The sequence below is a fragment of the Arthroderma uncinatum genome, assembly GCF_011692745.1.
Source record: "Arthroderma uncinatum strain CBS 119779 chromosome Unknown scaffold2, whole genome shotgun sequence".
Lineage (NCBI taxonomy): Eukaryota > Fungi > Ascomycota > Eurotiomycetes > Onygenales > Arthrodermataceae > Arthroderma > Arthroderma uncinatum.
In genome coordinates, this window is record NW_022983864.1 from 1,013,438 (window position 1) to 1,038,395 (window position 24,958).

The 24,958-nt window shown below is 50.5% G+C and overlaps 6 protein-coding genes across 6 annotated transcripts; 3 read left to right on the top strand and 3 right to left on the bottom strand.

Moving 5' to 3' along the window:
- Window positions 1-1,836: 1,836 nt before the first annotated feature.
- Window positions 1,837-4,007, bottom strand: GIQ15_02255 (origin recognition complex subunit 4; the record flags this gene model as incomplete). The annotated part of the gene is made up of 2 exons (XM_033549672.1): window positions 1,837-2,454; window positions 2,529-4,007. 2 exons carry the CDS (start codon window positions 4,005-4,007, stop codon window positions 1,837-1,839), a joined length of 2,097 nt encoding a protein of 698 aa, XP_033406833.1.
- Window positions 4,008-5,171: 1,164 nt separating this feature from the next.
- On the bottom strand, window positions 5,172-8,257 carry GIQ15_02256 (MLL5 protein; the record flags this gene model as incomplete). The annotated part of the gene is made up of 2 exons (XM_033549673.1): window positions 5,172-6,386; window positions 6,452-8,257. The coding sequence occupies 2 exons, from the start codon at window positions 8,255-8,257 to the stop codon at window positions 5,172-5,174; spliced, it is 3,021 nt and encodes a 1,006-aa protein (XP_033406834.1).
- A 1,184-nt stretch (window positions 8,258-9,441) lies between these two features.
- GIQ15_02257 (UBA domain-containing protein 3) lies at window positions 9,442-11,663 on the top strand (the record flags this gene model as incomplete). Its single annotated transcript, XM_033549674.1, has 4 exons — window positions 9,442-9,553; window positions 9,611-9,627; window positions 9,683-9,793; window positions 9,855-11,663. The coding sequence occupies 4 exons, from the start codon at window positions 9,442-9,444 to the stop codon at window positions 11,661-11,663; spliced, it is 2,049 nt and encodes a 682-aa protein (XP_033406835.1).
- An 817-nt stretch (window positions 11,664-12,480) lies between these two features.
- GIQ15_02258 (uncharacterized protein) lies at window positions 12,481-15,040 on the bottom strand (the record flags this gene model as incomplete). Its single annotated transcript, XM_033549675.1, has 5 exons — window positions 12,481-13,846; window positions 13,903-14,088; window positions 14,134-14,285; window positions 14,337-14,567; window positions 14,636-15,040. 5 exons carry the CDS (start codon window positions 15,038-15,040, stop codon window positions 12,481-12,483), a joined length of 2,340 nt encoding a protein of 779 aa, XP_033406836.1.
- Window positions 15,041-15,257: 217 nt separating this feature from the next.
- Window positions 15,258-16,704, top strand: GIQ15_02259 (ornithine aminotransferase; the record flags this gene model as incomplete). Its single annotated transcript, XM_033549676.1, has 3 exons — window positions 15,258-15,749; window positions 15,823-16,524; window positions 16,579-16,704. The coding sequence occupies 3 exons, from the start codon at window positions 15,258-15,260 to the stop codon at window positions 16,702-16,704; spliced, it is 1,320 nt and encodes a 439-aa protein (XP_033406837.1).
- Window positions 16,705-19,044: 2,340 nt separating this feature from the next.
- GIQ15_02260 (oligomycin resistance ATP-dependent permease YOR1) lies at window positions 19,045-23,525 on the top strand (the record flags this gene model as incomplete). The annotated part of the gene is made up of 3 exons (XM_033549677.1): window positions 19,045-19,338; window positions 19,419-22,106; window positions 22,185-23,525. The coding sequence occupies 3 exons, from the start codon at window positions 19,045-19,047 to the stop codon at window positions 23,523-23,525; spliced, it is 4,323 nt and encodes a 1,440-aa protein (XP_033406838.1).
- Window positions 23,526-24,958: the final 1,433 nt, after the last annotated feature.

Below are 24,958 nucleotides of genomic sequence, written 5' to 3' on the forward strand. Positions count from 1 at the left end.
CAGCTGGATGATTGATCAGCATTCAAAAAAAGGCGCTTCAAGATCCCTTGATATAACATCTCATATGCACTGCTGCACACCCGAAACCTACCAGCAGATAGTGATCATTTCCATGGGGGTCTCACAAACGCCTCCTATCTGCACTCGGCTTTTCTTCGGAGCGCCAAACGGGCACCGCCGACCGCCACGAAAGAGATACAACCAAAACAGAAAAAAAACCAAAAATCTAGGCGTGGCATGACGGCTGCATGCAGCATCGTGAATAATCAGCAACCCTTGCAACGCATGTTTGAATGTATCGCATCGGGCGGCTGCTTGTTTGATCCACAGTTGGGATGCCAGTCACTCTTTTTTCTTCCCCGTACGTATAAGACGGCCGTTAATCACCCTCCCCGTCTTCCCCTGCATCGGACGAATAGGAAGATCCAACAGTCCAGCCATCATCAGCAAGGGAAGATGGAGAAGGGAGGGGGCCCTTTTCTCCTTCCGTCCCGACGACAAGGTCAGGAAGACGAGACTGATTATAATACGCATATTGGATGCCTGCTGCATCACACAAGTATACTTATGTATAATGCGCCTTTACAGGGACAGGGCAGGCAGAGCAAGCCCATGGGCAGCGCCAGGGTCAGAGACAACGCAAAACCAGAGCTTTTCGCGAAACTTGATTTGACAGACACCCCGAACTTCGAAAAAAATTCTTTTGCGCCCACCCTCCAATCCTCCAAGATAGGCTTTAATGCGAGGTATGTGCTGTCGATCATTCAACGATGCCTGTCGGCTCCAGCGCCCTGCGAAATACCACGCGGTGTGCGTATCTACCACTTACTTCTGCTTGTTTAGTGCTAGTTACGGACATGCATCTCATCACATCTTCTTTAGACGCCATTTTATTTATACTCTGACCAATGCAACTTACCCTGACTTATATTGGCGTCCCGGATCGAAGGCCGGCAGTCAGCTAGCGCCCCCTTTGGACGCCTTCTAAGATACAGAACGGCCGGCGGAGGAACCAAGAGCTCGTCTCGCTCGTCTCTGACGCAGCCAGGGTGGGAATTTGTCATGATCTCAATTTTCTGACCTGCGCTAGGGCTACGACTTGCTCGCTTCTTGTTTGGCTATCGATGTGTTTTGACGGTGGCTTGACGATCAGAGACGTGGGAAGATCCTCAAAAGGCACATGTCGGTGACTCAAAGCCACGCGTCAATAAGATGATAAATAAGATGATGAATAAGATGGAACGCTTCAAAGGGCCGGATCGCTCATCGCTGCTAATCGTTCGCCGAGAAGGGTGATACAATCCCTCAGAGCTGAACTCTTGGCCGACGCGCTGGCTGGATGCATGAGTTCTCTTAGGCGGCTCATCCCAGCCAGTTTTGAAGGATTATTGGTCGAAATAATTGGCTTTTCCAAGCCAGAACAGACACGTTCCATTGAGTTTTCATCATCCAATATTTATGGGGAAAAGGTCGCCTTAACTAGCGCTTGGATGTACAGATTTTCTGGTTCATCGTGGCTGGGGTGAAGAAGAAACGAGAGCGAGGGAAGGGCAAAAAAAAAAAAGACTTCCAACTAGGCCATCTTTAGAGCGTGGAAAAATTTCTATCTTGGGCATTGCACTAAAAGGGATGATCTGAAAATCCAAAACTTCATCTTCTCCTTGTGGTAGCCAATGGCTGGGGGGGTATGTATACTTACATGTGTCATGTACGTATGTGACCGACCTGAAGTCATAATCGTAAATACTGTACTACCTGTATTCTGTAAATCACGAATCTTCAGCCAGTATCACGTCTAATTAGATCTCATCGGTTGCAGTTATGGTATTGAAGGGGCTATCCGTCTCTCCACCATCTCCCCAGCGCACCCGCTCCGCTGGTACCTAGAGCGGAAACGGCCTCTTCAAAGGACACCTCTACCCGGAACATCTTCCCATCTCCCATACCATAGCCGCTGGCCGGCATCACAAGGCCCCATTCCACAAGCTTCTCCCAAGCTTCCTTCGCCGATTCTTTACCCCATACACGTCCTGGAGTAGCGGCTGCGCCTGAAGCTGAGGCTGATGCCTTGGCAGACGTCAGTAGACGGACGTACTCTGTATATACGGCCGGGAAGGATAGCGTCAGCGATGCTATTGCCGGTGCACTGCCTGAGTTGGAAGTTGGCTCATGGAGGGCAGTCAACCGGGTAGCAGTAAGGAGCAGGGACAAGGGTAGTGATACATTGCTTGTCGAGCCGGATAGCTGGGTGAATGGAAGCGGTGCAGGATCTGAACAAGCGAGCGTGCTCGACTTGAATGATTTAACGCTGGGGACCTCCGGATAACCGGATGCATGGCTAAGAGCTAATGTGGTTATGGGGACTAATGCGCTAGAGAAGAACTCTTTGGGGCATTTTGTCGTATAATATATTTGCTGGAGATGAGATTTAAACTCTGCATCGTTGAAGAGGTCCTGCATTGTCAAATGCATTAGTAGGTCGCTCGCTAGTGATAGTATGGGTGATATTGAAAAACAATTAAACATACCTGAATATAACTGTTCCATCCCTGAAGCAGGACTTCCCCTTTGGCAGCCAGCAGAAACGAGGAACTCGACATCTCGTCCTTCTCAACCTTTAGACCCGCCATGCAAATATCTATAAAATCATCAAGGCTCCTAGGACGAGGTAGAAACGTATACCGGTGGCTGAACCGGCTCTTCACTCGCTTCTCTAGGTTCTCAGTAACGTCTACCTTGGTAGTCAACCCCAGCACCGCAACAGGCGCCTTCTTCGCCTGCGCAATATCAAACAGATTATACAACAACGTCTGCCGAGGATGGTACGAGAATAAATCAAACTCATCCAAGATAATAATCACAGATTTCGTAGTGGTTATTTCATTTGGATCCAGCGATGGACCCGTGATTTCTTCCGGATGAGATAAAAGCGCCAGCAACGAGGCCATAGTATCTGCGTAGCTGGACGGTTTCTCTAAATCTTCCTGTGGTCCTATCTCGCGGCCTAGCTGCTGCCATATTTCTCGCAGAGCAATTTTATCATCCGTATGTAAGAAGCCGTTTAGTCGGACGACGTGGAAATCGTCTCGATTCGACTTTGATAGGGAGGCGATCGCTGTGTTGACGAGGGCCGTTTTGCCGCTTCCTCTTGCCCCGAGGAGGAGGAGGGAGTTTCCTTCGCCTGCCACGACGGTCTGTTCGAGGAGTTGGAATACGGTCTGGTATTCATTCTCAAGGCCCTTGAGTGGTATAAGGCGTTTCCCGTTGAGTTTCTCCAGAATGAATTTCCCCAGGGGTTCGAGTAATGATTCGAGCCCGTTCTGCTCACATAGTGATATGAACTTCTCAGCGTATGCTGTTGGCTTGATACTTTCGACATCGGTCAGCTCTCCACGAAGCTCCTGCTGTAATTGTATAGCTGCATCGTTTGCAGCTAACTGAGCAGTAATCGCCAGCTCGTCCTGTTCACGATCGCTCGGCACGTCCCATACACCATTCACATCATGGCCATCTTGCCTATCCGCGCTCAAGCTTGATTGGGCGTCCGTCTCTTCTTTCAGCTTTTGCGCAGCTGTAGATTCCTTCTGTCCTGGTTTCCGCGGTAGCTTCTTAGCTGACGGTGGAGGGTCTTTAGCCGTCTTCGTCTTTCTTGCCCTCTTGGTTGCTCGCGGTGTTGCTTGGGTACTCTCGTCTTCCACGACTTTTGGCCTAGGTGGACCGGCAGATGTGCTCAGGACTGAATTGCCAGTGACTGCTATCCTTGCGCTTCGTCTGGTTGATCGTACTGGCGAGACATCCTGTTTCTCCTGCGCCGGCTCCGCGTTCGCGTCTCCTTTCTCTACCGGTTCAGCGGCATGCTTTGTACCCTTGCGCGGTTTTCGAGTTCGGACTGTTGGGCTTTTGCCGGCGTCAGGCTCTGGGATAGCGTTAGGATTGGAGTTGGGCTCGGGGTCGGTTTTCTGGTTGGATACTCGTCTTCGTTTTGAGGGGCGAGAATCGGCGTCCATGGCGCGGGTGAACCGTTAAATGGGGCGTGATTATGGGTATAGGACTGTCTAGAGGTAGGTCATCGTTTCATTGATCGCTGTAACAGTTCTTGTTTGCCTTTGATGGAGCTTTCGTCTTTATTTACATCAAAGTAACCCTCGAGCTCGCTTTTGGAAGCTCTATGTCACGTGAGAGAATAAATGAAAATAACGTTAAAACGTTCAATCAATAGTAACGCGGATATAATATAGATATAGATATAGATATAGATAGATGGATGGAAAACGATAACAACTCTTTCAATAACATTGTACGCAGACATGCATACTCGAAACAACCACGCTGCCAACAAAACGAAACCAGTCAATCAATTGAAAGTCAACGTCTTTCCCTGTTTGTTGGTTCCAGATCGTCCATCCATCAATCATCGCCTTGCAATTGCGCCAGGTAAAGAAAAGGATAGAAATAATTTTACACAGTCGTAGGAAAGGAAGAATGTTAAGATCGAGAACAGGTAATTGAAGAAACGGGAAACGGCGTAGGGGTTGGGGGGAGATTAGGGCGTGGAGCGGATAAGAATGAACAAGCAGAAGCAGGTAGGTGAATCGAAATCAACCGCCGACCAAAATTGTTAAAGATAAGATAGATAGATAGATAAAACGTTTCGAGTCAGGGGGAAGGAAAGATAGAGAGAGGGAGGGAGGGAGATAGGAAAACGGTAGAACGGAAAAGGAAATAACCCATAGAAACCAGAACCAGCACCAGCACTAGAAACTAGCGCGTTTCGCTTCCCATTAAAAGAAGAACTATCCCTTATACGATCCGAGAAGGAAAAGTAGAAAGGGAGATAAAAAATGAGATAGAGAGAAAGAGATACCCCCGATCCTATTTGGAAGGACAATAAAGAAAATCAAACAAACGAAAAGAAGAAAACGCCATTTTACCCTCCCATTTCAAACCAGATCGAATACCGGAAACGATATCACTCGACACGAGACGACATACGACAATGTCCCCAAAAAAGTATAAGAATAAGATGCTCCCTAACCGATCCGGTACGGTCTTTCTTTCGCTCACTTCACGTGGGAGGGGGATATATAAGGGGAGGGGAAATATATGAGGGAGGTAAACCGCCAACTCAACCTGTGTAGGAGGTAGAATATAATAGGACGGCGGGTCTATCGTTATCCGCGATCAAGTAGTCTTGGATCCCGCGAATTTAGACCATGCGCTGCATTCGACTTGTTGTTGCTTGTGCCGCCGTTGCTTGTGGGATCGGCATGTGGTGGCGGAAAGATGGTTGACGGAGAATGGGGAGGGTCTTTCATGAAGATGTCTACCGACGTGGGATGCCCCTGTCCATGTGTCTGGCTCTGGCTCTCAGTGAACTTGGTGAAGGGAAACTGTGTCGTGGGACTTGGGTCCGCACTACCGGTCGACGGGGCGGGACTAGTCGTGCTGGGCAGAAATGGATTGGGTGCCTTTTCTGTTGTTGGCGTTGTCAGAGTCCCACGACGGCTCATGTAGTCGTTTAGACTTAGTTTCTTCTTCACGGGGCTGGGAGCTGTGAGGTTCGAAGTCGCAGTGGACGTTGATGTGGACGTTGATGTAGGGGGTGGAGCTGGGGTGGTGCTGGTCTGCAAGTTGGACGGTTGAGGCGATTTTGTGGCTGCGATAGGAGGGACGGGTTTGGATGTCGTCTCTGGAGAACTTAGACGGCCCGTTGGAGGCGGGAGGTGTGGTGGTGGAGGAGGAAGAATGGGCGAGCGTGTAGTATCCTTGGTTCCCTTGTCTGGTACCTTGCGAGGCGTTGGCATGTTGTGAGCAACCGTTGAAGGGAGGTGGAAGAGCGGACAAGGGGGCGGTGACGACAGACGGACGGACGCGGTAGTGGCTGTAGGGCTGACTGAGTTGGCGGCTGCATTGGGCGGTGTCATTGATGAATCGGCGTCTTTCATCTCCACGTCTGGCGTATGTTTCGGCGACGGTGCTGGCCGTGAGTTTGCAGGCGTTGAAGGCGGAAGCATGGCGCCCGTACAGGTATCCGTGGAGCTCAATGTCGGTATACTGTCTAGCCGTCCGTCCTCTTCCATCTTGATCCGGTCCTCGTGACATCGCTTCAGTAGTCGTTGCGTCAGAGTCATAAAGCGTGGAGCGTTAAACGTCTTTGGCGGGACATATTGAGGGTCATTCTCGTCAGGATCGGTCTGGACAGAGCAATCGACGTAGATTGGGTGACTGAGCGGGGATACGATGCGAGGCGTGCTTGCGGCAGACGTCTTTGGAGGAGTGAAATGGCCATCTCGGCGGTGGGAGGCTGATTCAGGAGACATTTTCGCTGGCGAGTGGGAAGATCGGCGCGACTGTGGAATATCGAGATGCGGAGGTTTCGTTGATTTCTAGAGGGTGTTAGAATGGAATTTTCCAGACAAGACAATTAAAACAAAGAAAAGACTGGACTTACCGATAAATTTGGGCTCTGACCACGCGGATGAACCCGCTTCTTCTTTTTTGGATGATGCTGATCATGTTCAAGCTGTTCAAACTTCTTCTCTGCAGCTGCAATCTTCCGTTTCTCGCGAGCCGACAGTTCCCCAGCATCACGACCGAGAGCACCAGGCGTCAAGTCTCTGTTCGAGGGATGATCCTTCAAGGAACCAGAAGTCGACCTTGCATCAGCGTGGTCATCATCATCTTGGTTGCGAATGACTTCACTTCCCGACCGACTGTGAGCGGCAACGTATCCCGTGCTCTCGGGAGAAACCGCAGTTTTGGCCTTTGGCTTCTTTCTCCGTCCGTTGGTCTGCTTTGTATTGGATTCGAGCGACTTTGGCTTCATGCGACAGTCGATGTTCGCAAGCAAGCAGGGCTTGGCCGAGTCGTCGCAGGCGCAACCACCAAAATGGGCAAGGACGTTGCTGATGGAGATGGCAGCCGGGTCTGGCGAACCATCTGGCAGGCCTTCTTCCTTGACCAGGCCGTTGGAAGGGAACATCTTGGGGTCGAGGTACCAGGTGGTCGATATCTCGGAGTCCATGGGGATATCCTGGTTTGCGACGAAGCAAAAGTGGTACTCTACCTGGTTTGTGATGTAGGTTCGCATCGTGACGTTGGGTCGACATGATCGGCGGATGTATCGGAGCACGGTGCCTTCTTCTCTGCTGTCGATGTAGATGGGCAGTTGGGGGTGAAAGAAGACGAACGGCTCAGGATGGCGAAGCTCCTGCCATCGACTGTCGGGGTCATGGCAGTAGTCTCTGAAATGGCCGACTTTGCCTCTGACCTCGCCCACGATCTCATCCTTTCGCACGTTGCTCTGCACCTTGAGGAACTGCCAGGTCGGGTGCCTGCCGTCAAACTCGACGCTGCTGTCGACGATGGTCTGCTTTGTGAGCGGCGGCCAGCTGGAAGGGTCGAGCGGCTGGTCGGTGTGGTTGAAGACCTCTTTGGCCGACCTGCCGTTTGCGACCTGCGACAGCGCAACCGGGTCCTTTACCCACGAAGCCAGGTCGTTGGTGAGCCCGATGGTGCGGAAGAGATTGCCCTGCATGTCCAGGCTGGCATTGTCGTTGTCGTACAGATGAAGGAACTCTTGCGAGTAGAGAGGGATCTGGGGGAAAGGAGACTTGTTACTTCCACGCTTACGAGATTCACCACCGCCGCTGACACCGCCGACACCGCCGCCTCCAACAGAACTTATAGAGTTAGAGGCGCGATGGGCGGTCCGCTGCTTCTTTGCAGGTGGCTGCTGGTTGCTGCTGCTGTTGTTGTTGTCCCGCGAGGCCGTGGACGCACTCCTCTCGTGCGACGACCAGCCATTCCGCTGCTCGCCTGAGCCAGACGGCGAGCCCAGGTCCTTGGGCTTCTTCCGCGTGCTCTTCGAGCCGGAGCGTCGACCCTTTCGCTCGTCATTGGCGTTGTTCGTGGTGCTGCTGTCGTTCTGCTCTCTGAGCTTCCGCTGACGCTCGGTGGCGCGCTTGCCATCGAGGTGCCTGGGCTCGCAGTCGACGCAGTTGTGTATCTCTGGCACGTTCTTCTTGTCGATGTAGTAGCAGGCGATGTGCTGCCAGGTGTCGCAGCGTTCGCAGAGGACGGTGCTGCCGTCGTCGTCCTCGAAGGAGCAGATGCACTTGATGGTGTAGGGTTCATCTTCGGCTTCGTGGGTCGAACCAGTTCCGTTGGCGACCGGGGAGGGCAAGGGAGAGGTGGCCGGAAACGGAAACGGATTCGCCGTTGAATGTGCGTGAGCAGTCGAGGAGGTATCTGTCATAATCTGACAACATACCTCCTCCGAGGTTCGACGCTGGGAGATGAAGGAGCCTCGACGGGGTTTACCCAGTGTATGTCTTCGATCGTGATCGAGATCAGGTCATCCCGTCGCGTCTGCTGTCTGTCTCTGTCGGTCTCTGTCGGTATCTCTGTGTCTCTCTTTCTGTCTGTCGGTATCTCTGTCTGTATATCTGTGTCTGTCTGAGTGTGTCGTGGTCTGTCTGTCCAGAGTCGAGGTCTGTGTCCGTGTCGTGGTCTGTAGTCTTGAGGCGACAGCGCAGTGTCCAGAGCTAGACGGGAGGACGAGGTCGCATGCTTGACTGGTGATGGCGATGAGATGGACGGATGAGATGAATGAATAGAGGGAGAGTAGAGAGAGTAGAAGGGAGGAAGAGAAGAAGAGGAGGAGGAGGAAGAAAGGCGAAAGCGAAGGCGCAAGAAAAGATGGCCGAAAGAGGAATCGGGCCAGACGAGACACGCTAGCTTCTTCGGGTTAGCTTATACTTAGTAAGTATAGGAAGTATATAATAGTATAGGAGTATATAGTATATAGTATATTAGATAGAAGATATAGATATAGAGTAGAAGATATAGGGATAGAGTAAGATATTAGTGTCAGTAGAGAGTAGAGAGAGAGTAGAGAATAGAGAATAGAGAATAGAGAGTAGAGATCCTGGACCTATGTTACATCGTCCTGCATGCATTAGTCATGTCTCGAATAGGGGTTCTCTCTCTTGCTCTTACACTGTTATCTCTTACTTACTCTCTTACTCTCTTACTTCTCTTACTCTATTACTGTCTATCTCTTACTCTATCTCCCCCTTGTTCTTGTCTCTCTCTGTTACTCTCCTCCTGTTCTCTGTTCTAGTTAAGAGTTGAGTCTTCCACGTGTGGAGCTAATCGAAGCCTATCTCGAATCGGGAAACTCGACCACGACACTGACACTTCTTCACTTCTACAACTTCACTCTACACTTCTCTTCTTCCTTCTCTCCTTCTCTACTTCTCTTCTCTTCTTCTCTAGAGTACTTCTTCGTCATCGTCTCTGTCGTATGGGATGTCCGAGTAGGCATCACGCAGCGACGCGGAAGGAGACTCACCCTGAACACCGCCGTGCCCGCGTCCCACCCAGCATCCTAAGAGACAGATAGATAGAAGATAAGATAGAAGACAGAGAAAGGACGCGATGTCGGCTCTGAGCAAGCGTCAGCAGGCGCGCAACGAGCGGACGCTGCAGGATCTCATCACCTCCGTGCCCGGGAACGACAGGTGTGCCGACTGCCAGGCCAGGAACCCAGGTAGGCCTCTCCCTTGTTAACTGTTGACTGTGCTGGATGTATGCTAACGGTGACCAGGATGGGGAAGCTGGAATGTGAGTGTCTAGGTTCAACGTCGAGGTCGTGGTCGCGTCGTGCTAACGGTTGTAGCTGGGAATCTTCCTGTGCATGCGCTGCGCAACATTGCACCGTAAACTTGGCACACACATATCCAAGGTCAAGTCGCTGAGCATGGACAGCTGGACCGCCGACCAGGTGGAGGTATGTCTCTCTGCTAGAGTCTCTAAACAAAGAAACGGTGCTGACGTGGTGTAACCCGAAGATCATGAAGAAAAACGGCAACGCGGCGGTAAACAGGATATACAATCCCCGGAACGTCAAACCCTCCATCCCCATCGACGTAGACGAGGTAGACTCCGCCATGGAACGGTTCCTGCGCAAAAAGTACGAGCTCAAGACGCTGGAGGACGGTAAGCCGAAGCCGCCCAGCAGGCAGGATCCCAGCTACACCGCGAAACCCGCCCTGGACTTCTCTCCTTCCCCGGCTGCCCTGCCATCCAAGCCCAGGTCGAGGTTCGGGTTCGGTCTGCGCTCGATCTCCTCCTCTCACCTCTCCACGGGCTCGTCGGACAAGTCGGCGGCCCCGTCGATGCGGCGGAGAGAGAGCATCGAGGCCTCGCAGGTGCAGGCTCAGGCTCAGGCGCTGCCAAACAACAAACAGTCAAGGACGCTGGGAGTCAGTATTGCAGATGGCAATGGCTCGTTGGAGTCGAAGCTGGAGATACTGCGAGACATGGGCTTCATGGACCAGAAGCGGAACACGGCCATTCTCAAGGGGCTGAACGGGGACGTGGAACGGTCCATAGATACGCTGACCAGGCTGGGCGAGAAGTCGTCCATCAGCGGATCGAGGTCGCCCACTTCCCCGACCGGTACGCAGAGCGGGTATAGGACATCCTCCGGCTCGACGGACAGGTTTACGCCGCCGTCTACCTCCTCGAACCCGTTCGATAAGCCGCCGGCGAGCATAGGGACGGGCACGGGTGCCGGGGTAGGGATATCGGTCAACAGGTCAGGCACTGCCGGCAATGCTGCGAAACCGGCATCCCACAACCCTTTCGACGCCATGTCCAGTTCAACTGCTTCCTTGGACCAGTCATTCCAGAACCTCCAGGTCTCCTCCCAGCCTCTCTTTCCAAACATGACAGGCGGATATCCGAGTCAGCAGGGGAACATGCAGCTGCCCAGACCCCAGCAGTCCATGACTCCCCCAGTGCCCACGATGCAGCAGCAGCACCAGATTCTTCTTCAGCAACAGCAGCAGCAGCAGCAGCAGCAGCAGCAACAACAATATGGTGCTGTGTCTCAACCACCGCTGAACGGAAACTACAACCACAACCCATTCCTAACGCAGTCTACGCCTGTATCGCCGAATCCTATCCCTAATCAGTCGCTATCCCCTACCAACCCTTTCTTCACGCAGGTGCAGCAGCAACAGACCGGTCCCCAGCAAGTTAATCCGCAGTATTACCTCCAACACCACAATACCATGCCGACCCTTCCTTCGGCATACATGTACCAACAGCCCCAGCAGCAGCTGCAGCAACCACAGCAACAGCAACAAAACTACACCCAACAGCATGCCATGCCCACCTACCAAACGCAGTTCGTCCAGCAGCAACCCCAACAGCCCAACCGAATAGACAAATCCAGCATCCTAGCCCTCTACAACTTCTCCCAACCACCCCCTACCATCCCCGAACAACCACAGCAGCAGCAGCAACAACAACAACAACCCCAGCCCGAAACATATCAACAGACACAACTCCCACACTTACAAACCACCAACTCTACAAACCCATACCACACCACCACCTCCGCCAGCCCAATGGTCCTATCCGCCCCCGCAACAATGGGAGGATACTCAAGCCACAACCCATTCCTCACTTCCACCAACCAGCCCGCCGGCATGATGTCCACAGCACCACCGCCAATGCAGACACAAACACCAGCCTCGAATAACATGGGCTTTGCCCGCACCCACATAAGCCAAGAAAGCATCGACATCAGACAGGCACAAACCGGCCGTCATTCCCCTGACGTTTTCGCAAGTTTAAGCGCAAGATATTAAGCAGCGGAGTTGAACTTGGGTAATAAAGTAATCAAAAAAGCTAATACTGCTATTACTTGCCCTTTTTTTCAGCGTACATACATACATACATGCATATATACATAAAAACTGCCGGCGATACGACGACGCTTTAATATATTGCTAATCTTTACCTTACCTCTTCGACTTCAGCACATCCACCTCACCTTACCTTCACCTTCACCTTTTGGGACCTTTTTCCCCTTCCAGTTACCCCCCATTACCCTTCTTCATTCCATCTCTTCCCCTTTCTTCGAGATGAGATAAACAGAAAGTTACCTGTTCTATACCTACCAACCACCTTTTTGGGCCAATGTTTCTCTTCATATATCCCTTCTCCACCGCATACATGCATACGGCATAGCATGATTTACCCAGATCTATTTATATATTGGAAATATATACGACTTTTACCCTCGCTATTTTTTTTTTCCTTTCTTTTCCCCCTTGTCTGCTTCTTCTTTGTATAATGCACTTCACTTCTGTTCGGTTTTGTTTCAGCCTATTCATTCGTTTGGTTCTTGAGATACGTTAATGTTCTATATCCATATGCCCTTCCTCGGATACGGAGGGTTAAATAGTTCTTCGTCTACTTGAGATAGACCTTTGCTAATGATATGAGCGTTTTGCTATGTTATGTCTTTGTTCTGTTAATCTAATGTAGTAAGACAGTGGTAAACTTGCCAGGAGGCGAGGCGACTTATTCAAAATTAGGTCTATAGCCCAACTGGTAACGGGCAGGTAGGAGATGAAGAAGATAAAGCTGTACAGGGTGAAGATCCGGTCTGAAGACGATGGACTACGACCATAGATTCCGCTGGGAATTCGATGTCTGCCGGCGCGAGGTAATCCGCTCGTACATCGATGCCACGGCGTCCGTCAGCGAGGATAGCGCTGATTTCCGTTTCCGCTGCCACGGCCACCCCCACGACGAAGACCTACGCGGAGTCAACAGCCAAGACCAAGACGAATCTGAATGAAATGGAAACAGGGCCGGAAACGACGAGAAGATACCTTGTTTCTTCTTTTGGCCGGACAAACTGCTCCACCACCCCTTCCACCATGGCTGGTTATCACCTTGCTCTCTAGCTAATATATTGATGATCCGATCGAAGTGACGCTGCTGTTGGCTTTGTTCGGTCTTAATCTGCACGGGGACGTGTTTGGAGCGCCAGTCAGACTGTATCGCTGCGTCGCGGCACCAGACTATGACGTCGCCCTTTCGGCGCGAGTCGTCGTGCCAGGCCGTGTTGAAGGTGCGGTAACATTCGGCGTACTGGGAGGAGCGAAGGGTGGATTTGAGCGTTGGCTCGAGGTGGGAGAAGAAGATGAGGTAGTCGGGCCATTCATGTTTGGGGCCCGCGGTTGATCTGAAGTGGTTGGATAGCAGGCTGGTGCTGGACATTCGCTGGGATATGAATTCTGACGGGCTCTTGTAGAACAAGTCTGCCTCGTCGACGTAGGTGGCCTTCTCCTCTGGTGATAGGTTGACTGGTGGCTCGCAGCCGAGAGCCCAGGCACGAATATAGGGGGATACAAGGTGTGATCGCCATGGTGTGCTGTGGCATGGCATCAAGAAGCCGGCTGTGAGGCCGCGAGTGGGTTCATATCGATAGTGGCTGTCTTGTTGCTGGCGGAGGTATCCCATCACATCAATCACGCCTGAGGCATGTATAACGGACGTATACACGGCGATGACAACGTTGACCAGAACCAAGAATACCAAGAGCAGTCTTCGTGGCGTATATGATCCTGACGCCGAAGATATCGAGGGAGTAAAGAATTGAGAAATCGGACGGGCCGCCAGAATATGAAGACAGGGCAATATTGGGTATATGAAGCGAACTTCCTTGTGAGGGACGAGAGAGAGGATTGCTGGCATTGCAAGACAAGCAATGGCCAGCTGTCGTCTGACTGAGGCAGAGACATTGGTCGAGGAAGCTGTTCCTGGAACTAGAGACTTGAAAATGCCGATGAGGGCAAAGGGGAGAGCAGTGATGAGCAGAAGCGGGTAGCCCTGTGAGAGATAGTAGTGCCAGTCATTCTTGCCATAAAACACAGCGAGAGACTGGACGAGGTTGAAGTAGAGGAACCTAAACGGCGGCAGTGTCCATGTTCCGTAGTAGGAACGGTCTGCCAGCACGGAGACGGCCAGGATTGCAGAACTACACCAGTCAGATGGGACCAACTGATATCAACAGATACTTGTATTAAGACTCACCCGCACAGGAAGCATTCACGTATGAGAATGCCGAGGGGCGCCAGGGACTTGGTCCATGGAAGGGATGAGCCCCAGCTCTGACGGACGGTGGTATATGTCAAACTGGCAGCCAGACAGAACCAGACGATGGTGTTTGTCGGACGCAGGACGCATGCCAGCGAGGCCAGGAGCAAGCATTTCCGTAGACTAGAGAGTGTAAGCTTGGTTCTCTCGGAGGCATCAGAGACATACCTAGCAACGTCTGATATGCCAGCCCTCCGAGGGACAGACCACACCCATGGCCAAAAGTACAGCGCGGTGATGGTCAGACTCGTCTCCAGACAGTTCGACAGCGTCCGCGTAGAGCAGAACCACTGCCATGGACTCAGGGCCGTCAACCCGAGCTACATCATGTCAGCACTTGTATATAACTTCCATGTAATAGATGGACGAACGATGAACCCGGCCTCCGGACTGCTGCTGCCATATATCCTGCCACCTAACCTCCACGTATAATAGTCCCCCACGGCGGATATCAACCCCTGGGTCACTTTGGGCCCCGCGATCAAGAGATCAGCCCGGCTCAGCGGAGAGAGATGTAGCAAGCTGGCCGCCGCATCGACGACTCGGTATACGCCCGCGAAGAGGTACGGATGGATCGAGGACCGCAGCTGGTGATTCCATTCCTACTCCGTACACTCGGTCAGTCTCTCTCTTCTTCCCCTCTTCGTCTTTTCTTTTCCTGGATGCATACCCATGTAATCCAGGCGCCACTGTCCCGGCCAAAAGCAATCCCCCATGCAGGCTCAAGCGACTGGAAGAACTCGTCGGGCTGGAAGAAGGTCCGGACGAGAAGGGCGTTGAGGATGCGCCAGGCCAGCAGGAGGAGGAAGACATCTCCCGTCCTCCCCATCGTCCTCATCTTCATCCTCATCCCGGCAGTCCGCTTGTCCATAAGAGTTATTCCTCCCCTTGCAGCGGAAAAGAAGAAGAAGATGTCGACGAGAGGGCGCGATGATGTCAGGGATCCATGTGACCGCCCGCTACTTTTCCCTTTCATGCGTGTCTGATTCGCCGCCGCCGCCGGTTTTTCTTTTTCCTGGGTTGAAGATGGAGCAGACGGTGGAACACCTTCACTTAACGGCATAGCGTCTACCATCTGAGAGGATGCTAAGAGGATACTGGGAGGATACTGGGAGATACCGGGAGGATACCGTCGGCCAGGATACTTATAGGGCGTCGAGGGGCAAAGGCTTTTATACCACTCCCCTCCTCGATCTTTTCACTATCCTGATATACAACTACCACTACTCACGACTGATACCACTACTACTGATACCACTACGACATATACACGACTGCTTGATATACGTATAATGGCTCCAATGGCGACCCAAGTCGTGCCCGGGACCAAGGATGTGTCCAGATACCACGCCTCGTCGACGCAGTCGGCCATCGCGGAGGAGGAGCAGTACGCTGCCCACAACTACCACCCGCTGCCCGTCGTCTTCGCGCGCGCATCTGGCACGTCTGTCTGGGACCCCGAGGGGAAGCACTATCTCGACTTCCTGTCCGCCTACTCGGCCGTCAACCAGGGCCACTGCCACCCGGAGCTCGTCAAGACGCTGACCGAGCAGGCCTCGACCCTCACCCTCAGCTCCAGGGCCTTCTACAACGACGTCTTCCCCAAGTTCGCCAAGTTCGTCACCGAGTTCTTCGGCTACGACATGGTCCTGCCCATGAACACCGGCGCGGAGGCCGTCGAGACCGGCATCAAGATCGCCCGCAAATGGGGGTACAAGGTCAAGGGCATCCCCCAGAACGAGGCCATCATCCTCAGCGTCGAGGACAACTTCCACGGCCGTACCGTAAGTTTCTTATCTTTTATTTATTGTTAAGTTTTTATAGACCTATTTATTGCTAGAGATACTGACTGCGTAGTTCGCCGCCATCTCCATGTCTACGGACCCCGAGTCAAGGGAGAACTACGGCCCATACCTGCCCAACATCGGCAGTGTCATTCCTGGCACCGACAAGCCCATCAAGTACAACGACATCGAGTCCCTCCGCGCGGCTTTCGATGCTGCCGGCCCCAAGATCGCTGCCTTCCTCCTCGAGCCCATCCAGGGTGAGGCCGGCATCATGGTGCCAGACGAGGCCTACCTGCGCGAGGCCAAGGCCCTCTGCGAGAAGCACAACGCCCTCCTGATCTGTGATGAAGTCCAGACCGGCATTGCTCGCACCGGAAAGCTTCTCTGCCAGGAGTGGAGCGGCGTCAAGGCTGACCTCGTCCTCCTCGGCAAGGCCATCTCCGGCGGCATGTACCCTGTCTCCTGTGTCCTTGGACGCAAGGACGTCATGCTTACCATCGAGCCCGGCACCCACGGCTCTACCTACGGTGGTAACCCGCTCGGATGTGCCATCGCCATCCGTGCCCTGGAGCTCATCCGTGACGAGAAGATGGTCGACCGTGCCCTGACGCTCGGCGAGCAGTTCCGTACCGGCCTGAACGCCATCAAATCCCCCATCATCAAGACCGTCCGAGGCAGAGGACTGCTGAACGCCATGGTTGTTGATGAGTCCCAGACCAACGGACACACCGCCTGGGATCTGTGCATGCTGATGAAATCCAAGGGCCTGCTCGTAAGTTCTACCCCTATATCAAGAAGCATCTATATATTCTAACATACTCTCCAGGCCAAGCCCACCCACCAGAACATCATCCGATTCGCCCCTCCACTCGTCATCACCGAAGACCAAATCAAGGACTCCCTCAAAATCATCGAGGAAGCCCTCAAGGAACTCCCAACCTCGCCCAAATAAACACCCTCTCACTTCTCTCCCCCGTCCAACCTACCTCATTCCACCCTGCATTGCATTCTTACTTCTCGGGCAGAACTAACAATTCACCAAACCTAAACCTTTTAACTTGAACATCTTTTTTACCAAAAGCAAAAGCATACATATCATGTCTTGATGTATTTAAACGGCCAGAAAAAACAAAATTCACTTGGGATCACAGGAGGGCGGAAGGAAAATATAAAGGGAGGAGGACCTACCCACAGTCGGCTGGCTCTTGTCGTCTTTTGCTTTATATACCCTTACCTCGCGAGCAGATAGATAGGACATGGAAGGAAAACCCCTACCTGGGAGGGGTTCCTGGGATTGCATCACTTCATGGCGAAGGGAGACGTCTGTTTGGTTTATCCTGCCTTGAGGCAATGTGTAATACATTATTACTAGGCGCTAGAATAGACTGTATGCTCCGTATGCTCTCCACTTGCGTCCATGCCATAGTATTATGAAGTATCGTCACTTTCTGCACTTGGGTGCAATATTTGGCTACGAGCGAAGATATTGTAGTCTTAGTTGTATTGTTAACTATGGGCCATGTAACTAACATCGAATAATCTGTTGAGGGTTTGAAGTAGTCTTAGCCAGAGAGGATGACTGGTTGATGAGAGGGCGGAGGACCTGTTAGATATCTAGAATCATAGAGATGAGGCAACGCTGTTTGACTCTTCTCAAAATTATAATCAAAATTGTAATATCTGAAAGTAGCAGCCCCTTTAGTTATATAATAAAGATCCTGACCGTAAATTTTCAAATGTAGAGGTCCGTTGTATAGAATATAGATGTATAACGAGCCTGCCTCTTTATATGGACAAAGACGGCCTAGACTCTGCATATATAAACATCTCTTTGCACTCAACGCCTCATGCTCGATACCTAGGCTCCACGCCTTGCCTGACTTCTTAACAGCATCTGATATAAAATGTCCGAAATATACGAAGGAAATAACCTTGTGGGGCTTCCGGCGATCTTCCTCTCGAAACTCTGTTCTAGCCGCGAGTTTCTAGCATATGCACAATTGAGGAGCCGGTGTTCGGGTTTCTGGCGAACCTATAATGGACTGTCGCTGTATGTTGAGATGAAAATTCTGTTTTACAAAACTTGGGCATGCAGGCTCTCTATCCGCGGTTGGTATTGAGCAAAGGGCCGCCAACAATGTGATGAATGAAGTTGTCGATTCTAGCAGAATGACTCTCCCTTTATCCTCGTATTATTGTTGGATTGAGATTCATACCAATCTACTCTTCTAGTATATTGGTATTGGGAAACAAGTGAATATTCCATTCATGTTCTTTCCTTGTCCTGAGTGGTAGGTATATATGAGTCCAAAAGCACAAGTAACAAGGAACAGTTGAGTAAGAGCCTCCGGACGTTCTATATTTGCAGAGGTATACCCGCAGATGACTCTCGTTTCGTTTGCATGCATGGTATAAATCCTCTAAAGACGAATTTATATGCTGATACTGACTTTGTATCACAACAGGCTAGTTGCATCGGAAGCAACGAACCAAGGTGGTCAGATGGTCGAGGAAGTGTATTCACCCTCCAAATACCTTTGATAGTGAGGAAGAACGTGGTGCCTTGTTTGAGAAAGTCCTCGAGGATATAAAAAGACCCTGTTGGGCGGCTATATTCCAATTTTTAAGCGGCAATAAAATAACCGCCTGCCCAAATCCTTACTAAGAGGGCCACATAAATTGCGTCCAAAGGCCACCGCTTATATTAGCACATTTGGTGACATCCCCTATTTACTTCGTATAGACTATGGTCTTAGGCCGGAGAGGATAGTGTTCCTTCATACGGAGTAGATAGCCAGCTAATCAAGTAGCGGCCGTTGACTTTATCCCTGCAGACTCGCTTATCCGGACTTAACAACCTGAAACTGCCCGGTCTCCGTAACTTAGAAGGTCGCTTGCCATCCGAAGTCATGCCCGGGGATCAAAGTCCGGACGAAAACCCAGCACGTTAATTAGTAAGCTCTGCTGCTTCGCCCGGATAACGTTGGGGGAAAGAAGTCGGCATAAAGGTGGAATTTACTCTCCGTTCTCCGTACCTTGCCAGATTCGGGGTTAGGATGGACTGGGGATAAAATACTGAGGAATAGCTATTCCCGAGACGGTCGGACCGCCTGTTCATAATATGTGGTTTCCTCCTGCATTTCAAGATGACCGGTTTTGTCTGCACAGATTATATAGAATTCACAAGAGAGATGGGAGATTAATAGAGATACGGAGCATTACCTATTGATTTCATGATATTGAGGGCATATAAATATAGCCCAATCATCACCAGCTGTGCTCTAGAGGTGGCATGTCGTCACCAGTGATCGTCAGAGATGGTGGCAGCCACAGCTTGAATAGAGAGATCGACGCCAACAGCAGGTCTGGCAATAATAGCGAATCTGACACTGGTAGTAACGAGGCAGTGGATAGAAGCAAAGAAGCACAATCGGATCCCACGACCAAGCTGAAATGGTATCAGAGGTTGAACCCGATCAGACTTCAAAAACCGCCGCCTGTACCATCGGAGCGTGCTATCTCGAAGGAACATGGAGCGAGTTTGCTCAATGTGATAACTTTCCAATGGATGCATTCGTTGATGTTGGTAAGTGTTTTGTTTCATGTCTCCCTTTCTTTGAGGCTCCTTTACCGTCCTTTAACGTAATGCTAACGGCAATTTTATAGACGGGTTATCTCCGACCGCTTCAACTCGAAGATATCTGGCTGGTGAACCCGGATAGGTCTGTCGAAGGTCTTGCCGCGAGACTTGATGCCTCTTTTCAAAGGAGGATCAAGCGTGGAGATAAGTACCCTCTCCTAGGGGCTGGGTACGAGACGTTCAAAGTTGAAATATGGATCGGTGCTTGTTGCCAGATGGTAGCATGTGTTCTCCAGGTTCTCACGCCATATACCACCAAATATTTGATTGCCTTTGCGACTGAGGCCTACATTGCCAAACATCGACATTTGCCGGGTCCTCACATCCAGAATGGAATCGGAATTGCTATTGGTATCACATGTATGCAGATTATTCAAAGCATAACAACGAGTCAATTCTTCTTCCGAGGAATGATGGTCGGCGGACAGAGTCGAGCAGCCCTTGTCAGCTTGATATTCTCCAAAGCAACGAGGCTTTCGGGGCGAGCTAGAGCCGGCGGGAAGGCCATTGGGCCTGCTGGAAGTGAGCCGAGTGCTGTAGAGGGGACAGCTGAGCTCCGAAAGACACACGACAATATCCTGAAATCGATATTTAGCAAGAAGAAGACTGTTGGACCTAGCAATGCCAATAACGGTGTGATGGGCGATGGAACTGGATGGAGCAACGGCCGCATTATCACATTAATGAGCGTTGACACCGATCGTATCGACAAAGCCCTTGGCCTCTTTCACTTGCTATGGACGTCTCCCATCATCATTATCCTCGCCCTCATCCTTCTCGTGGTGAATATCGGATATAGTGCGCTCTCAGGGTATGCACTGCTACTTGCAGGAATTCCCCTACTTACACATGCCATCAAATCATTAATTAGACGACGAAAGAAGATCAACAAGATCACCGATCAGCGAGTATCACTTACTCAAGAAATCTTGCAAGCTGTAAGGTTTGTCAAATTCTTCGGTTGGGAGCAGAGTTTCTTGAAGCGGCTGAACGAACTTCGGAAGAGAGAAGTACGCGCAATCCAGGTTGTGCTTGCGATCCGTAATGTCCTCCTTTGTATCGCATTGTCGCTTCCGGTTTTTGCGTCTATGCTGTCGTTCATTACATTCTCTCTCACCAAACACCCCCTTAACCCGGCACCGATTTTCTCCTCCCTCGCTCTATTCAATACCCTTCGATTGCCGCTGAATATGTTACCACTGGTTCTTGGCCAGGTAACCGATGCGTGGACCGCGCTAAATCGAATTCAGGAGTTCCTCCTTGCCGAAGAGCAGAGAGATGATATCAAGCAGGATCAATCCTTGGACAATGCACTTGAAATCAGTGGTGCCTCATTCACTTGGGAACGGCTTCCTACGAATGCAGAAGATTCTCCTAAAAAGAAAGGCGCTGGAGCTGAACGCAAAGGAAAAGGGAAAACCCACAAAGATATAGAGAAATGGGACCCTGTCGATTCTGGCCTCCAGAGTCCCGCAGAACCTTTCCAGCTTACTGACCTATCATTCACTGCTGGCCGCAACGAGCTTGTGGCTGTTATCGGCACAGTAGGCTGTGGTAAAAGTTCTCTACTGGCCGCCCTTGCTGGAGATATGCGAATGACTGGTGGCCATGCAGCTATGGGAGCTTCTCGTGCATTCTGTCCTCAGTACGCATGGATTCAGAATGCAACCGTGAAGGAAAATATCTTGTTTGGCAAAGAGTACGACGAGGCATGGTATAACGAAGTTATAGATGCCTGTGCTTTGCGAGCAGACCTTAAAATGCTTCCCAACGGAGACCAAACGGAGATTGGAGAACGAGGCATAACAATTTCCGGAGGACAAAAACAACGACTGAACATTGCTCGTGCAATATATTTCAACAGCTCTTTAGTTCTCCTGGACGATCCCCTATCTGCTGTCGATGCGCATGTAGGTCGTCATATTATGGATAATGCCATATGTGGTCTCTTAAAGGACAAGTGCCGCATCCTCGCTACCCACCAGCTGCATGTCCTGAGCCGTTGTGATCGAATCATTCTGATGGACAATGGCCGCATTGAGGCGATAGACACGTTTGATAATCTAATGCACCACAATGAGAGCTTCCAAAAACTGATGTCCTCGACGATACAGGAAGAGGAAGACGAGGAGGTTGCAGGCAAGAGCAAGGAGAGCTCTGAAGGGGCTCAAAATGCAGAAGATAAAGCTGAAACGCCGTTGAAGGCGCCCGGCGGTGGCCTGATGCAAAAGGAAGAGAGAGCGGTAAATTCCGTTAGCTGGGGAGTTTGGGGAGCCTATATTGCTAACTTTGGCTGGCCCATTAATCTCCCTATAATCGTCCTGGGATTGTTGCTCGCAAATGGAGGTACAATTATCAATGCCCTATGGCTATCCTATTGGGTATCCAGGAAGTTCGACCTTTCCACAGCAGCATATATCGGAATCTATGTCGCCTTGGGTGCTGCACAGGCTCTCTTCTTGTTCATTTTTTCAACCACGTTGACCATAAGTGGAACAAACGCAAGCAAAGCAATGCTCTCTCGAGCTATCCATAAAGTGTTGCGAGCTCCGATGTCTTTCTTTGACACCACTCCCTTGGGTCGAATGACAAACAGGTTTTCGAAAGATATCCATACGATGGACAATGATTTAACAGACGCAATGCGCACGTTTTATTTGACGTTTGGCCTGATTCTTGCTGTGATCGCACTGATAATCGTATACTTCCACTATGTAAGTCACCCTAATCTTTGAGACGATTTTGTTCCAAGTGACTCGAAGACGGACTTGCTGACAGTTAAACCCATCTAGTTCGCCGTTGCTCTTATTCCGTTGTTAATTATATTCCTTTTCGCATCCAATTTTTACCGAGCATCTGCGAGAGAACTCAAACGTCATGAGGCCGTCCTTCGGTCTGAAGTCTTCTCTCAGTTTACAGAAGCCATATCGGGGACAGCATCTATAAGAGCGTATGGTCTTCAAGATTATTTCACGCGTCGACTTCAAAAGGCTGTCGACAACATGGACAGTGCATATTTCCTAACCTTTTCCAACCAGCGATGGCTAACCATTCGGCTGGATGCCGTTGGATGGTTAATGGTTTTAGTCACAAGTATATTGGTTGTCACGTCAAGATTCGACGTAGATCCAAGTATATCCGGCCTAGTTCTCTCATTCATCCTTTCGATTTCCCAATTACTACAATTCACCGTTCGTCAGCTTGCTGAAGTGGAAAATAGCATGAACGCAACAGAAAGAATACATTATTATGGAACGCAACTAGAGGAAGAGGCGCCACTGCATTTGCGGGAGATGGATGAAAATTGGCCCCAATCGGGACAAATATCCTTTTCAAATGTTGAAATGAGATATCGCAATGGCCTTCCGCTCGTTCTTCGAGGGCTTGATTTGGATATCAAGGGAGGAGAACGAATTGGAATTGTAGGACGAACTGGAGCCGGGAAATCCAGTATCATGTCAGCCCTTTTCCGATTGACCGAACTTTCAAGAGGATCCATTAAGATTGATGACATTGATATTTCCACCGTTGGGCTGCATGATCTTCGTAGCCGGCTGGCCATCATCCCACAGGATCCAGCCCTTTTCCGTGGGACTGTACGATCCAACTTGGATCCTTTCAATGAACACACTGACCTCGAACTTTGGTCTGCGTTGCGGCAGTCTCATCTTGTTGGCGAAGACAAGGAGAGCCACAGTGACATCGATCACGCCGACGAAAAGGACACAGAGCTACCAACAAGTGACCCCCAGCAGCAGCAGCAAAAAATTCACCTGGATACAGCAGTAGAGGAAGAAGGATTAAATTTCTCTCTCGGCCAAAGACAGTTAATGGCCCTTGCCAGAGCGTTGGTTCGTGGTTCGCGCATCATCGTGTGTGACGAGGCTACCTCTTCGGTCGATTTTGAAACGGACCAGAAGATCCAAGAGACAATGGCAGTGGGATTCAAGGGCAAGACACTCCTTTGTATCGCACATCGACTACGCACGATTATCAACTATGATCGAATATGTGTAATGGACCAGGGATGTATAGCTGAAATGGATACCCCGTTAGCCTTGTGGGAACAAAACGGAATATTCAGGGGGATGTGTGAACGAAGCGGCATTGTTAGAAGCGATTTAGTCGCGTAGGGAAAGGATGTATATAATGTTGCACTTGTGCACAAAAAAGGTTAGATATTGGTCGTGTAAATATTTGTTTTATCTTTATTTAATCATCTTGTTTGCTATTTAATAATAGAATCTGAACCAATTATATAAATGCGTATGTGAGCCGAAATATAACCAAAAATCGCTAAAATGTAGCCCCTATAAATAATAAACTCCTCTGCCGCCGGCAGCGTCAGTTACACCCCCTCATATCAAGTTTCTAGCACTACCATCACTGATTTCGCTGTCATCCTGCGTGATCATAGCATGTTCAAGGTTGACCTTGGGGCCCTTGAACCACTTCCTTGCGTCAACAAACCACCAGACAATAATACCAGCCATAGGGCCACCGTATACAACACAAGTCCAATTCATTTCTGACAACCTGAATTAATTGTATGTCAGTATTTGTCAGGTTTCGTTTTCAAGGCAAGCTAGCGGGATTCGGAGGAAAGACTGGACTCACTTTAATTCAGAGCCTGCATGTTGTGGGAAACACACAATCAGCAACATCACAACCACAAAGGATACGCCAGATATTCCTATGACAGAAGTATATTTCCCTAAACTCCATGGTCCAGCGCGAAACCGATCGGCGACGAACAAAACACGAATGGCGATAGGGATCGAAAATGCTATTAGTGCTGAAATTCCACCTATAGAAAACAACGCACCCATTGCGATATCACCAGCAAAGATGAGGAGAATAGCCAAAATACCCAGAGCACAATTGAACCATACTGCGTTGACGGGAGTTTGGGTATAAGGATTGACTCTCTTCCAAATGTTGGAAAAGGGAAAACAATCATCACGAGAATAAGCGTAGGTGACGCGAGAAGCAGATATCATACATGCCTGGCCCATCGAGAAGCCACAGACAACGGTTCCGGCAAGGATGGCAAGGGCTAACTTCTTCGGCATCACCTGAAACAAGTATGAAGCCCATGGCTGCCCCAGGTCGGAATCTATCACCTCATCGATGTCTCTGACTGTGTATGCAACCACCAGCTGAAGAAACCAACCCATGATGCCGCCAATTCCAGAAGTCATTACAATCGCCCTTGGGGAGGCAATATTTGCATTGGAGCACTCTTCGCTCAAGTGAAATGGGGAATCATAGCCTGACATGATCCATATGACGCTTAGAAAGGACATGAGAACTGCAAACCCGTCAGGATATGATGTGCGATTATGGATTGTCCCCCAGACCTCTGCTGAAGAATTGAACCTGGGGACGTTGCTTGTGCCGGCCGGGATGGCAATGATGACAAGAACCAAGCAGATAATATTAAAAGTTGACCCGTATGAATTCAGCACCGCAAGCCATTTTGTGGACATACTGCTCATCACCCCATGAATTATCATGAACAAGGTCGTCAAAAGGAACGTATGATAGGGCTGTGGAACATAGCCTG